This window comes from Jatropha curcas, chromosome 1 (genome assembly GCF_041381405.1).
Source record: "Jatropha curcas cultivar XTBG-Jc1 chromosome 1, XTBG_Jcur_1.0, whole genome shotgun sequence".
NCBI classification, from domain to species: Eukaryota; Viridiplantae; Streptophyta; class Magnoliopsida; order Malpighiales; family Euphorbiaceae; genus Jatropha; species Jatropha curcas.
The window spans coordinates 462,563-477,033 of record NC_143151.1 but is presented as its reverse complement, the minus strand read 5'-3'; the positions used below and the strand labels follow the sequence as shown (position 1 = coordinate 477,033).

At 35.9% G+C, this 14,471-nt stretch overlaps 2 protein-coding genes across 3 annotated transcripts; one reads left to right on the top strand and one right to left on the bottom strand.

Moving 5' to 3' along the window:
* LOC105629345 (indole-3-acetaldehyde oxidase) lies at positions 1-9,978 on the top strand. 2 transcript variants are annotated; one of them, XM_012210920.4, is made up of 10 exons: positions 1-736; positions 1,515-3,203; positions 4,130-4,389; positions 4,560-4,769; positions 5,225-5,443; positions 6,702-7,667; positions 7,978-8,073; positions 8,298-8,396; positions 8,542-8,731; positions 9,480-9,978. In XM_012210920.4, exons 1-10 carry the CDS (start codon positions 577-579, stop codon positions 9,695-9,697), a joined length of 4,107 nt encoding a protein of 1,368 aa, XP_012066310.1. In that variant the 5' UTR covers positions 1-576; the 3' UTR covers positions 9,698-9,978. The 2 variants fall into 2 exon arrangements, with proteins under 2 accessions (XP_012066310.1, XP_089582946.1); XM_089726820.1 differs by lacking the exon at positions 1-736 and having other exon boundaries at positions 1,837-1,975; positions 2,101-3,203.
* Positions 9,979-10,232: 254 nt separating this feature from the next.
* LOC105629346 (Tetratricopeptide repeat (TPR)-like superfamily protein) lies at positions 10,233-13,288 on the bottom strand. Its single transcript, XM_012210923.4, has one exon. The coding sequence runs from the start codon at positions 13,202-13,204 to the stop codon at positions 10,643-10,645; it is 2,562 nt and encodes an 853-aa protein (XP_012066313.1). The 5' UTR covers positions 13,205-13,288; the 3' UTR covers positions 10,233-10,642.
* Between the last annotated feature and the right edge of the window lie 1,183 nt (positions 13,289-14,471).

Here is a 14,471-nt window from a genome sequence, read left to right as displayed (position 1 = left end):
TTTGCTCCGCTATAACAAAAGTTATTTCATACCAAAGTTGTGCAATTTTACTTTTGAGGCGTGACATGGGAGGAAAAGAATATATTATGGATTTCGAATTCGAATTCTGAGTCTGGAGTCTTTTAAATACTCGGGAGGGTGCACTTTTTCTCATTTGCAAGCCTATTAGATGCTAATTTAGATTAGTCGGTCCGTGTGCTTAACAAAAAAAAGAAAAGTTGGGCAATTATCGGTTTTTTCATTTAGAATTCAATTATTTGGGAACCAAATCAAACCAGGCAAGAGCATGCTCATCGCGAGTCATACTCCTGCTGAAATTAGAAAACGGTGTTTTCACTTCTTTTGTCTCTTTCGTTCATCATCAATAAATGTCCACAACAGATTCCCTTAAACCAGTTCATGACGATATTATTATTTATTGTTACTATAAAAAGATTCTAAAGAAAAATTAAATATTCCTTCGATTGCGACATAATTTTGTCTTTGTGCGGTTTATCCATTGCTTTCAACTTTAAACGGAATGTGGCTATCGTTATCATATATCATCGGTTTCTTCGTGACTCATCGCTCATTGAAATGGAAGAAGATAGAACAGCAGCAACAGGAAGCAAGAATCTGGTTTTTGCTGTTAATGGACAGAGGTTTGAGCTATCAAGTATTGACCCTTCTACTACTCTGCTTGAATTCTTGCGTTCCGATACTTCTTTCAAGAGTGTCAAGCTCAGTTGTGGTGAAGGTACTATCTTTCTTGTTCTATATCTAAGATATAATGTGTATTTTTAGAAACTTTGAAGTTGGAATTATTTCATTGAGGAAAACTAATTGGATATTGAACTGGGTTGCTTTTACTTGGATTGGTTAGTGAGCAACTTCAGTTTTTTTTTAAACTTTTTTTTTTCTTGAGTAGTTCTTGACTGACTTTTGCCTGTGTTTGCTGTAATTACTAATTTCGTGTGATGTACTTTTAGTGTTTGATGAATTGATTCTTTATGGAATGTTGATATACTTTGGTGGGAGATATAAATATTGTCGAGAAGATTCTGGAAATGCGTTGACTCTTTCTCTGCTGAGGATAATGGGTTGTTTGGATACTAGTTGAAATTTAGATTGCTTATTTTCTGTTCATTTTTGTCTTAATAATGGGGTGATTGCTTGCAGAATAGTGTTTATGTTTCTTTTCTGAGAAAACAAAGGGATGAATGGAACCTTTTTTTTTCCCCTGGAATTCTCAGCTCATAGTGCAATAAAATCTTGAAAATTGAATATATTTTTTTAGCCTGCTGAGATAAAAGCTTTACGATAATTATTTTGGAAATGAAAGGAAAGGTTTCTAATTGGTTAAAAATTCATTGCAGTTTCTTAGGCTGTTGTTCATCTATCTTTAGCCTTAAAGTTTTCTTTTGTCGTGATACTTAAAAAGCTATTTTTAGCAATTTTCTCGGTCTTTTCCTTTTTTGTGCATTTCATGTGGACTAAAGTTGTTTCTCAGAATATGTTCGGATTCATGATTGTAGGTGGTTGTGGTGCTTGTATTGTTTTGGTCTCAAAGTATGATCCAGTGCTTGACCAAGTTGAGGATTTTACAGTAAGCTCGTGTCTGACACTTCTTTGCAGTATAAATGGATGTTCAATTACCACTACTGAAGGCCTGGGGAATAGCAAAGATGGATTCCACTCAATTCATGAAAGGTTTACTGGATTCCATGCTTCCCAATGTGGCTTTTGTACTCCTGGAATGTGCGTTTCACTCTTTGGAGCACTTCTTAATGCTGAAAAGACTGATCGACCAGAACCCCCTCCAGGATTCTCCAAACTGACCGCCACTGAAGCTGAAAAAGCCATTGCAGGAAATCTTTGTCGTTGTACCGGATATCGACCAATTGCTGATGCATGCAAAAGTTTTGCAGCTGACGTTGATATAGAGGATTTGGGATTTAACTCATTTTGGAAGAAGGAGGAGACTCAAGAAGAAAAGGTAAACACATTACCTTTCTATGATCGTAATAATCAGATTTGTACTTTCCCTGAATTTTTAATGAGGGAAGTCAAGTCTTCCTTACATTTGGAGTCTAAAAGATTTTCTTGGTACCAACCTTCTAGCTTTGAGGAACTTCAGAGCTTACTAAAAACAAGTGATGCCAACAATGGAGTCCGAATGAAGCTAGTGGTTGGTAATACAGGTATTGGTTACTATAAGGAAATAGAACGCTATGATAAATACATTGATGTCAGGTATATTCCTGAGCTTTCAATTATTAGGAGGGATGAGTCTGGGATTGAAATTGGGGCTGCAGTGACCATTTCTAAAGCTATTGAAGCTCTGAGGGAAGAAAGGAAGGATGGATTTCTCTCAGAAAGTAACATGGTGTTCAAAAACGTAGCAGCCCACATGGAGAAAATTGCTACCAAATCTGTAAGAAATACCGGCAGTATTGGGGGAAATCTGGTGATGGCACAAAGGAAATGTTTTCCTTCAGATATTGCTACGATACTTCTTGCAGCTGGTTCATTTGTTAATTTAACAGCTGGTGCCATGCATGAAAAGCTTACCTTGGAGGAGTTTTTGGAAAGGCCTCCTTTGGATCCCAAAAATGTACTCTTGACTGTTAAAATCCCAAATTATGAATCAATCAAGACCACAACTCCTGAAAGAGATAGCAAATTATTATTTGAAACCTTTCGAGCTGCACTGCGGCCCCTCGGAAATGCTCTGTCCTATCTGAATGCTGCTTTCTTGGCTGAAGTTTCCTACTCAAATTTATCTGGGGGAATTGTGCTAAGAAACTGTCAGTTGGCTTTTGGTGCTCTTGGAACCAAACATTCAATTAGAGCAAGGAAAGTTGAGGAATTTTTAACTGGAAAATTGTTGACCGTCGATGTTATATATGGAGCTGTTAAATTAGTTAAAGCAGTGGTACCTGAAGATGGGACTAGAAATCCTGCTTATAGGTCAAGCTTGGCTGTTGGTTTTCTTTTTAAGTTTCTTAGCCCCTTAACAGAAACTCTTCGAAATGATTGGTTGGGCGAATATTTTACAACTTCAATATCCAAGGATGTAAAATTGAAACATAATTATGATACCCTGGACCCCACAAACTTCCCTCCTTTGATATCATCATCAAAGCAGGTGATTCAAATAAATAAACAATACCATCCTATTGGTAAGCCAGTTACAAAATCAGGAGCTGCTCTTCAATCTTCTGGTTTGTATACATTTTATCATCATATATTACATGATCATTTGTACATTATATTGCAGTCAAGGGTTGCTTCGTAAAATTAACAGTTATCTCTCCTATGCACTATACTGTTTCTGGTAGCATGTCCGACTGGGATTTTAACTGATCATATTGAGGTTTATGTTCTTGATGTATCAGATGAATGAGATTGGAGGTTACTAAATTTTGTGCTTGTTTCTAATTTGATCACAAAATATCAATTGATTCACTAAACTCTTTTTTTTTTTTTTTTTTTTTTTATCGCATTTGATATTCTCCAACAAAGTGCTCACCAAAGTAGCTGACATGAACTGCCAGCTCACCCTTTTTTTTTTTTTTTTTTGATAGGAGTCAGCTCACCCATTTAAATTGACTTCAAGTCGCAAAGTGTATTTTTTATCGTGCATGAGCCCCACGTATTTGCCAATTATATAAGTGAGGGGGCTGTCCATTTAGCATTTCCGGTAGATTGTTGCTGGAAAATCTCAAACGTGATCAAGTGAAAAAAAAGAAAAAAAAAAAAAAAGAAGAAAAAACCTCTGTAACTCATTTGCATCACATCTTGTGCTGTGATCAAATATAAAAGAACCTTTAAGTTTAATGATCCGTGTCATTTAATCATGATATTATGATTTCATTTTCTCCTTTAGATGCAAGCAAACTTTGTATTTCATGATAATTTTCATTTTGTTGGCCCTTTCCCAAAAAGTAAATAATGAGATGAATGAATAGAATTATTCCCAAATCCCCAGCTGTCCACTTTGTCACGTTGATGACTGGCACCAGTCTGTTTCTCTTGCCATGATTTTGTGCTGGTTTGATCTACATTGCTTTGAAATTGCTTCTTTGACTCATAGCTGAGAGCTGCCAATAAGCAGACGACTATCTTACTTATCTAACAAATTATGCAGGTGAGGCTGTTTTTGTGGATGACATTCCCTCTCCTAAAAATTGTCTATATGGAGCCTTCATCTATAGCAAAAAGCCTTTTGCAAGGGTAAAGAGTATAGAATTCAATCCTAAATTGCTTCCTGATGGAGTCAATACACTTATTTCTTTCAAAGACATACCAAATAATGGGGAGAATATAGGTTCTAAGACCATATTTGGTACTGAACCTTTGTTTGCTGATGAGTTTACTCGATCTTCTGGACAACGTCTTGCTCTTGTGGTACTTTCTTTCTCCATCATTCATGTTTGTCAAAATCTACCTCAACTTCGGGTTGTAAATTATTAATTTCATCCTTTGAGATGGTTTATTTTTGAAAGCACGTAAATATGCATTTGATTAAGTCGTGGCAGCTATTTTGCGTGATTTAGCTGACCAAATAATTTTCATAGCTTTCAGATACACAAAAACATGCAGATATAGCATCAAATGTTGCAGTGGTTGATTATGACCTGGAAAATCTAGAACCTCCCATTTTAACTGTAGAAGAGGCTGTTGAAAGATGTAGCCTTTTTGAAGTCCCTCCTTTTGTCTACCCCAAACAAGTTGGCAATATATCAAAAGGAATGGCTGAAGCTGATCACAAGATACTCTCTGCTGAGGTATTCTTCACTTTCTCAACCCTCTTTTTTCTTACTCCTTCTGTCCACAAATATAAGTAGTTTTAGAGTAGTTTTTTTGTCCACAAGTATAAGTTGTATTCTGAGAATATTAAGGAGTAATTAATGAATTTTTTTCAATTTTACACTTGTATATATTAAACACATTAATAATTAATGATGTGAGATAAAAGGTGATTTAGTCAAATTGATAAACTTTTTCTTATAATTTAGGGGAATTAATTGTTTTCTTAATTACCGTGCAAAAACGTTAAAAGACTTATATTTGTGGACTGATAGAGTATTTCCCTCCAAAAAGGAAATAAAAATATGCCTCCTTTTGAAGTAGAAGTACAAGCCTTAAAATTAGACTTGTTTATCTTTTGAGAATCATCTTTCAACTTTAGGATTTGTGCTAGCTACTCACAACCAACTTTCTGCTGAATTATGACATTCAGATAAAACTTGGGTCCCAATATTATTTCTATATGGAGAATCAAACTGCTCTTGCCATCCCTGATGAAGACAAATGCATAATGGTTTACAGTTCAATTCAATGCCCTGAGTATGGACATGCTGTGATTGCAAGATGTCTTGGGGTTCCTGAACATAATGTGCGAGTAATTGCAAGAAGGGTTGGAGGAGGCTTTGGCGGAAAGGCCATAAAAGCCATGCCTGTGAGCATCTTTCTTTTACAAACTCTGTAGTTATGTATTCTAATTACTTCTCTATTAGAAAGAGACATATAATCACTTTAGATGAAATTCACAATAGTGGAATTGCATTGATTGAAAATATCCCTCACAAAACATCTATATAAGTATATCTAACTGTGGGAATTGACCACAATCTTTTTGTTTATTAGTACAAACCAAATCTACCATCTTAGGTTAAATATTTATAATTCTACACAGTTGATTTTGAGTTTTCTTTGATAGATCAAATGATTGCTCTAGAGACAATAGTTTAGCTGTTTTCAGATTGTTTCAGCTAACTTTAAAGTTGACATGCATGATAAAAGACCATGGTTGCTCTTAGTCTTGAACCGAAACTGTATATGATTCTATTAATATGTGTCTATGTACACACAAATCTATTAGCCTACTTGTCAAGCAGATCTCATTTAAGTAAGCTGCTGTTTCACTTAGTCCTGGTGATCCATTTCATTAGGTTTAGGGTCTGCAAAGGTTATAAATCTAAATAAATGCTATCATGGGGCTAAACTGGTGATTAAAGAAAATACATTGTTGACGCCTGTGCTTTCAGTTAAAATGGGCATAAACATTGGCTCCACTGTTGCATAAACTTCTATCTTTCTCAGGGAGCAAATTTTTTGTAGACTTCTAATCTTGTATCATGTGCATATTGGTGTCGGCAAACACAGGATTCTGCTATATTTCAATAATGTTCTCACATTGTTATGGCTTTTTTAGGGGAAAAAAATATAGGGTAACCGAGTTTGAATCTTTTAGCAGCATTTGAGAATCAAGATTAAATTCCATGGTGGGAACTTGTATATCTAATCATGCAAAGGCCTTTTTGTTCCTTTCCCCATCTGTAAAAGAAAATGAAGCAAAAAGGAAAAAAGAAAAGGGAAAATAATTTTTTTATTTATGGAATGTAAACTTGGTTATTATGGTAACCTCCTCCCAGAAGAAACAAGCATCAAATTTGATCTCTTTGCTTTTACGTATCATATGGTCGGGAAAAATGCCTAATCAAATATGAGGCATTATATGCAGAATGGATGATTCAATGTTATACATATCTTCTGAAAAGCATCATTTTTAATACCGTTAATTACTCTGTCTCCATATCATTGATGTTTCTATTAATATTGATGCCTCCTCTCTGCATTATTTAATTGGGGATTTACTAGTTCCATCGATCTCTTAACTGTTGGTTCAAGTTCTTACAATGGGATGCACTTCTTAGGTTGCAACAGCTTGTGCACTTGCAGCATTCAAGTTACAGCGCCCTGTCAGGATGTATCTCAGTCGCAAGACCGATATGATAATGGCCGGAGGAAGGCATCCCATGAAAATAACTTATAATGTGGGATTCAAATCTAATGGGAAAATTACAGCCTTACAGCTTGATATATTGGTTGATGCTGGCATAGCACCAGATATAAGTCCAGTGGTGCCACATAATATTATGGGCGCATTGAAAAAGTATGACTGGGGTGCTTTATCTTTTGATATAAAAGTATGCAAAACAAACCTTCCAAGTAGATCAGCAATGCGGGGCCCTGGAGAGGTGCAAGGATCATATATTGCGGAAGCTGTAATTGAACATGTAGCATCATCTCTCTCCATGGATGCAGATTCCGTGAGAGCCATAAATCTCCACGCTTATGATAGCTTAAAGTTATTCTATGATATTGGAGCTGGAGAACCTTTGGAGTACACTTTAATTTCAATTTGGGATAAGGTAGCGACAACTTCTAGCTTTTTCCAAAGGACTGAAATGGTAAAAGAGTTTAACAGCTGTAATTTGTGGAGGAAAAGAGGTGTTTCTCGAATACCTATTGTGCATGAAGTGATGCTGAGGCCAACTCCAGGAAAAGTAAGCATTTTAAGTGATGGATCTGTTGCTGTTGAAGTTGGGGGAATAGAGCTGGGCCAGGGGCTCTGGACAAAAGTAAAACAGATGGTTGCATTTGCTCTTGGTTCAATCAAATGTGCCGGAGCAGGAGACCTCTTTGATAAAGTACGAGTTGTACAGTCTGATACTTTGAGTTTAATTCAAGGTGGGTTTACCTCTGGGAGCACTACATCTGAGTCCAGCTGTGAAGCAGTTAGAATGTGCTGTAAAGTTTTGGTTGACAGACTAACTCCTCTAAAAGATAGGTTGCAGGTGCAAATGGGTTCTATAAGATGGGAGACGCTTATTCGCCAGGTACCTATTTGCATTTTCTGAACATTGCCTTGGTTCCTCTTAGCCCCTTTTAGAACTTAAGTCTTGGATGACTAGAAGAAATCATCAAAACCATGGTGCTTTTTTATTTTTTCTATTTTTCTACTTGGTCGCTCAACTTTATCTTTCCTTCACTGGTATTTTTAGATTTTAAATTACTTATTCTCTTTGTGTGGGGCCTTCTGCAAGAAGAATGGTTTCTGCAAACTGCAGACTCTTTATCAAATTTGATCTTCTTTATAGAAATGGAAGATTTTTGCCACCTAACTGCTATAGTCAACAAAACATGCAGGCCTATCAAGAAGCAGTGCACTTGTCAGCGAGTTCTTTTTTTGTTCCTGACTCTACTTCCATGAAATACTTGAATTATGGTGCTGCAGTGAGTGAGGCAAGTTTGTTTTACAACACCTTTCTTTCTTCTACCTTTTTTTTTCTTTTTACTTTTTTTTTCTTGAAACCAAAGTAGTGTTGTTTCTCAATATAAGCTGAGAGTTGAATGGCATTGCACTGCATGTTAAAGCTTACATCAAGCTTTGTATTCTCATGATGTGGATAGCTACTGAACAGTTGTCAAAAGTATTAAGTGCTTAATATGAAGCTTTGGTGATGCAGGTGGAGGTGGACCTTCTTACAGGACACACAACAATTTTGAGATCAGATATTATATATGACTGTGGACAAAGTCTTAACCCTGCCGTGGATCTGGGACAGGTTAGCTACATTCCTACATATATAACCAAGTTAAAGGACAGAGATTATGCTATCTATTGCTTACCTGGAAGCTTTATAAGTAGAGAGATTGTAGGTGGTCAATATTCACGGTCTTCTTTAATTGAGTTGGAATTGGTTTTTGCAGATTGAAGGAGCTTTTGTCCAGGGAATTGGGTTTTTCATGCTTGAAGAATACACTACAAACTCAGATGGACTAGTGATTGAGGAAGGTACATGGACATACAAGATCCCTACAATAGACACCATTGCAAGACAATTCAATGTGGAAATTCTTAACAGTGGACATCACCAAAAGCGTGTTCTCTCCTCAAAAGGTATACTGTTTATATATCATAAATCAAGTGGTCAATGTTCTGTTGAAGTCTCTTGGAGGGATGTGAAGTATGAATATTCAAATGGTAAATTAATTATCTGATTAGTTGGAGCAGAAGAATGAGGACTAATTGTTTATAGAAAGCAAGGATAAAAAATTGATTAAAATTGAGACATATTGTCTTTGCTGCCAAATTGATTATGCTATCCAATTTATGCTGCGTAGTAGCACACCTACTATTGAGCTTGGTTAGAGATAAGATTAAGAATCACTGTTGCTATAAATAACGGGATGAGCAAGTAAGAAAGGGTGATGTCTGCCTGAAACTGAGATTTTCCTGTTCCATGAGTTGATGACTGTGCTGTAAAGTTATTCTTTCGCAACATAAGTATAGCCTACTGAGCAGAATCTTTAATTCTTCCACTCTGAGAGAAGGCAGGAAAAGAAATAATAAAAAAGCAATTTTCTTGAACATCTTTAAAATTTTATGTGATAAAACACAATGAAGAAAATTTATGATATTATAAATTATTACACGCTACAAAAGAACTAAAACTGAAGCTTAAAATGATACAAGTTACTGCTGAAAGCTGAACATCTGTCAATCAATTACATCTGACCCCAAATTCCAGTACTAGTTATAGTTACTCTACAAATATAATCCTGTGCTTTTAAAAGCTTCTGTATAATTCTTGTTGGAGGTTCTGCGTAGTTTCATGAAGTTGTTGAATCAAATATGCTTTTTGCAGCCTCTGGTGAGCCACCATTGCTCCTAGCTGCATCAGTTCACTGTGCAACAAGAGCTGCTATTAAGGATGCCCGGAAACAGCTTCAGTTATGGGGTTGCCAAGATGGTCTCCGTTCAACATTCGACTTGGAGGTCCCTGCCACCATGCCTATAGTGAAGGAACTATGTGGGCTAGACAGTGTGGAGAAGTACTTAAAATGGAAAATAAGCAGCAAGTGAATGGTGAATTCTTAAAAGCAGACTTTATAATGGATGCAGAATTGTTGATTTTATATGTACACAAATCACACCGAGTAAGTTGACCATCAATATAGATACAATAATACCATGTGAAATAATTTTTTTTTTTTTTTTTACCTGGCCTATGCTGTTAAATTAACCTGTATATCATATTAGAATAAAATTCTTGTTATAATTGCTGTAATTACAATACAACGTTATTGGGGATTCAGAAATACCCTGAAATTTGATTTGTTATAAGACTAATGTTTTGAATTGAATTCTTTCTATCAGGTAAATTGTGTGTTTTAAACCAAAGTTATATTCTTTTCAATAGATATTTATCGAGGTTTGAGGTTAGGAATTTCACAAAACTAGACTACTAAAAACAGGATCTTCTTTAAGCAGAAAGAGGACCTGAATATGAATTGTATCAAAATTTTGGCAATGCTTTGTAAAATATATTTACCCCTGGTTATAGAATATTTAAAATTTGAAAGGTTTGTGATAATTAAAAAAAAAAAAAAAAAAAGGATTCAAGTTAATCATCTGTGAATCAGAAAGAAAATAAAATAAGTCCAACTGCAAAAGAATCCGTACACTTCCATTGAATTCTCAAAGCAACCCTATATATATATATATATACAGTGGTCTATATATTCTCTATCCAGTACTCTAACAGGTTCTCATTCAATTCGGTCGAAGCTCATGAAAAGCCTCTCTCAAGCGAGAAGGATTTGACATATATAAGGGCATTGTCTTCCCTTGCTAATAGGCAATGAGGCCAAAGGATGAGGTTAATACAATAGGTGAAAGTGCATTTTATCAATTAATAAAATTGAGCATATGGTGGATTTGAAAATTTAGTTAAAAGGATACTTGTCCCTTTTGCATTGCTGAAAAGGAAGGAAAGAGAAATCAACTGTACATCCAAACATTCCAGCATCACCAATAGTTCCTGCAGGAGCAGGATCCATTCTTGAAATGGTGGAAGCGGCTGGAGTCTCTTAATATAATTTCATGTTGAATGATCATAGATATGTAACTAATGGCAGTATGGCAATCACCACAAACACGTAAATTCTTGGTGATTCGGATAGGTTCACCTGGAGCTGATGTTAAAATGCCATAGGCAAGAGCCAACTTCTCACTATGGTCAAAAAGAAGATCACCTTTCTCTTCATCATCCACATCATGGAGTGCAAAACTCGTCTCCGGAACATATCCAAGAACTTTAATTCGTTGAATTAATTCTGTGAGGATTGCATACATTCGTTCTGATTGTGGATGAGTCCTGTCGCCAACAAAGAATGTTGCAGTTCCTTTCTTCCCTTGTACCCAACTGCAACCAGGTCTCTTCTTAATTCCTGTATGTTTCATCAAAGATCTTATCCGGGTCACATCTTTCCAACGCCTGGCATTGGCATATATATTCGATAGCAATGTATATGACCCATCATTCTCTGATTCTAACTCCAACAATTTATTCGCCGCAAATTCCCCGAGTTTCACATTTTCATGTTTCCTACAACCACTAAGCAGTGCTACCCATACTACCTGCCCCGGTTTCATAGGCATTCCCTCAATGAGCTTCATTGCTTTGTCTAAGCGTCCAGCACGACCCAATAGATCAACCATACAAGCATAGTGTTCCTCTCCAGGAATAACTCCATACTCCTTGCTCATGCAACTGAAGTATTTAATCCCTTCATCAACCATTCCTGAATGGCTGCAAGCATAGAGCATGACAAGGAATGTTATTCCATCAGGAAGAAGGCCTTCTTTCCTCATCTCCTCGAAAACCTTGACTGCTTCTTCACCTTGACCATGCATGCCATAACCTGTTATTAGGGATGTCCAAGAAACAGCATTTTTATGCTTCATGTTATCAAACACAACTCTAGCAACATCAATATCTCCAGATTTAGAATACGTATCTATTAGGCAATTGGCAACATAAAGTACATCAGAATCATATTGATTTCGCAATACATAGGCATGTATTTCTCTACCAGATCTTAATGCAGCCAAACGAGCACATGCCATCAAGGAACAAGATATGGTAAAAGCATTTGGCTTCACTGATCTATCTTGTTTTAACATTTGGGAGAAGAGTTCTAAGGAATCATTGGCTTCTCCATGTTGGGCATATCCACCAATCATAGCAGTCCAAGTCACTACATTCCTATCCTTTGGGGCAACAGAATCAAAAATGGCACGAGCCACACTTATACTTTTGCACTTTGTGTACATGTCAATTATGGCATTAATCACCAAAAGTTCATCCTGATCACACCTGTCATAGTTCAAAATGCATTTTATGGTATAACAATGTGTCTCCTTCCCATGAATCAATGCTCCAACCGATGCGCAACCAGAAAGAAGCGACACAAGGGTAACCTCATTTGGCTTCGAGTGACAAGACTGCATTTGCCTAAACACATTCAATGCTTCATACCCAAGTCCTTTCTGTGCATATCCTGCAATGACCGTACTCCAAGAAACAACATCCAACTCAATGTTCTCCTCCCTCATCTGCTCAAACAAAGTTAGAGCATTCTCAAACATACCAATATGAGAATATCCAGTAACCATTGCGTTCCAAGAAACTACATCCTTCTTCTGCATCCGCTCAAAAACCTTGGAAGCTTCATGCATCATTCCACACTTTGCATACATATCCACCAATGAATTGCCCACAAACACATCTTCAAATAACCCACTCCTTACGGCAAAACCATGCACCTGCTTGCCAAACCACCAAGAACCCATAGAAGCAAAAGCAGGCAGCACATTGACCAGACTAACAGCATCTAGCTGGATATCAACATCAACCATTTCCCACATTTTTTGAAACAAACCAAGTGCACTCTTCGTATCCCCACTTTGCACATAAGCAGCAACCATTGAATTCCAGGAAACCAAATCAAATATCTCACTTTTATACATTTCATCAAACATTTGGCGCGCATGATCCAATGCGCCACACCTACCATACATAGTAACCACTGCATTACAAACAAAAACGTTGGATTCAAACCCATTAGACCAAACAACAGCATGAACAGAACTGCCATGGCGAAAGGAAGGAAGCTCGCCACAGGCCTTGAAAACAAAAGGGTAAGTATATTGATCAGGTGACCATCCAAGCCTTAGCATTCTACGGAAAAGAGAGAGGGACTGATGTAGAAAACCAAGGCGGACGGCACGGCGGATGAGAGCGTTCCACCAGTAGACGGCTGAGGAAGAAGCGGTAAGACGTTGAAGGAGCGAAAGCGAATAGGAGGGAGCATTGAGGGCCAAGTAAGTGGAGATGAGATTGATGGAGAAGTGGGTGAATAGGCCTTGGATTAAGGCTTGTTGGTGAATGAGATTTGCTTGGAGAAGGCATTTGCATTGTTTGAGTAGCGCCGGGGAGATTAGAGGAGCTGATGAAATGGAGGTTGTGGAGAAGTAACAGAAGAGATTTTGCTTTGGACTTGGCTTAAGGAAGAAGCGGAAGCGCATGCTAACTTGGTTTTACAGTGAATACACATACCGCATGAAGCATAAAGAGAAACATACTCCAGGAATTAGCACTTTAGCATAAACTGATAATACCTCCTTCGGTCTAAAATTAATTGAGAATATTAAGGAGTGATTAATAAAATTTTTTCAATTATTAAATTATTAATAATGTGATATAAATAATAATTTAATTAAATCACGTGATTCTAAGAAAATTAATTATTTTATTCACTGTGTTAAAAGATTTATATTCATGTATGGAAGAAATAATATTTAATGAATATTTTAATTATTTGAGCTTACCAACTAGATTTTTGTAGCTTATGTTTGATTTGATTGCTTCACAATAAGGATGTAATAGGAATTTTGCAATAGGATTCTATTCTTTTTATGGGCAAAGTTAATTTTATAAAAATTTAATATATTCAAACACTAATTATAGTCGATAGACTCCTCGTGCACCCAAATCGATTTAAGATGTAAAAAAATTTAATATATTCAAAATATATTGAAATATTATATGTTTTTAAATATTAATTTTTAAAATTTTTTAATTGTTCAAAGCGGTTAAAAAATCAATTTAGGATGAAATTATAATTTGAAAAGTTTATGGTAAAATAATAGATCAACGCTGAATTCACCTTCAAACTTGGTATAAACAATGTGTGTTATTCTAAACTTTTTGAATAATTTATCATATAATACATAAACTTATCAATATCGATAACATTACACCAGGCTAGTCTTCTAGCAATTCAATAACACAGTGTATTATACATTATAAAAAGTTTAAGTACTATAAAGAGGCGGTAATTACAGACTAGCCCTTTTGTCTTTAAAATCGAGTAGATATTAATTAAGTTTATGGACCATTAAAATAGATATGAATCTAAATATTTTATAAAAGTATAAAAAAAAAAAAGACAAAGCAGCAGAAATTAAATTGCATAATCATATGGAAATAAAATTAGTGTAATGGGTACCCTCAAAAAAAAAAAAAAAAAAAGTGTAATGGGACGTGAGACAAGGTGATGGAATTAGATTTCCGTTACCAAAAACTTTTATTATCACAACGGTAATATTTTTGAAAGGTGGACCCAAAAATAAGCAATCAGTTTTTTCTTTCTTTTTTGTCTTAATAAGGAATTTGTTTCGTTTGATGTGCCGTTAAAGTCGGCAATGACTAACTTATTCACGAAATTCCAACTATCCTTTTTTTTTTTTTTTCTTTCGTCGAATATTGACATTTTTGATACAATTTTCATTT

Excerpts from the sequence above, each read along its gene's own strand:
- LOC105629345 (XM_012210920.4), top strand. The coding sequence starts at position 577 with ATGGAAGAAGATAGAACAGCAGCAACAGGAAGCAAGAATCTGGTTTTT. Across the intron at positions 7,668-7,977 it reads GGGAGACGCTTATTCGCCAG|GCCTATCAAGAAGCAGTGCA; the intron begins GTACCTATTTGC and ends CAAAACATGCAG. Across the intron at positions 8,397-8,541 it reads CTGCCGTGGATCTGGGACAG|ATTGAAGGAGCTTTTGTCCA; the intron begins GTTAGCTACATT and ends TGGTTTTTGCAG.
- LOC105629346 (XM_012210923.4), bottom strand. The coding sequence starts at position 13,204 with ATGCGCTTCCGCTTCTTCCTTAAGCCAAGTCCAAAGCAAAATCTCTTC.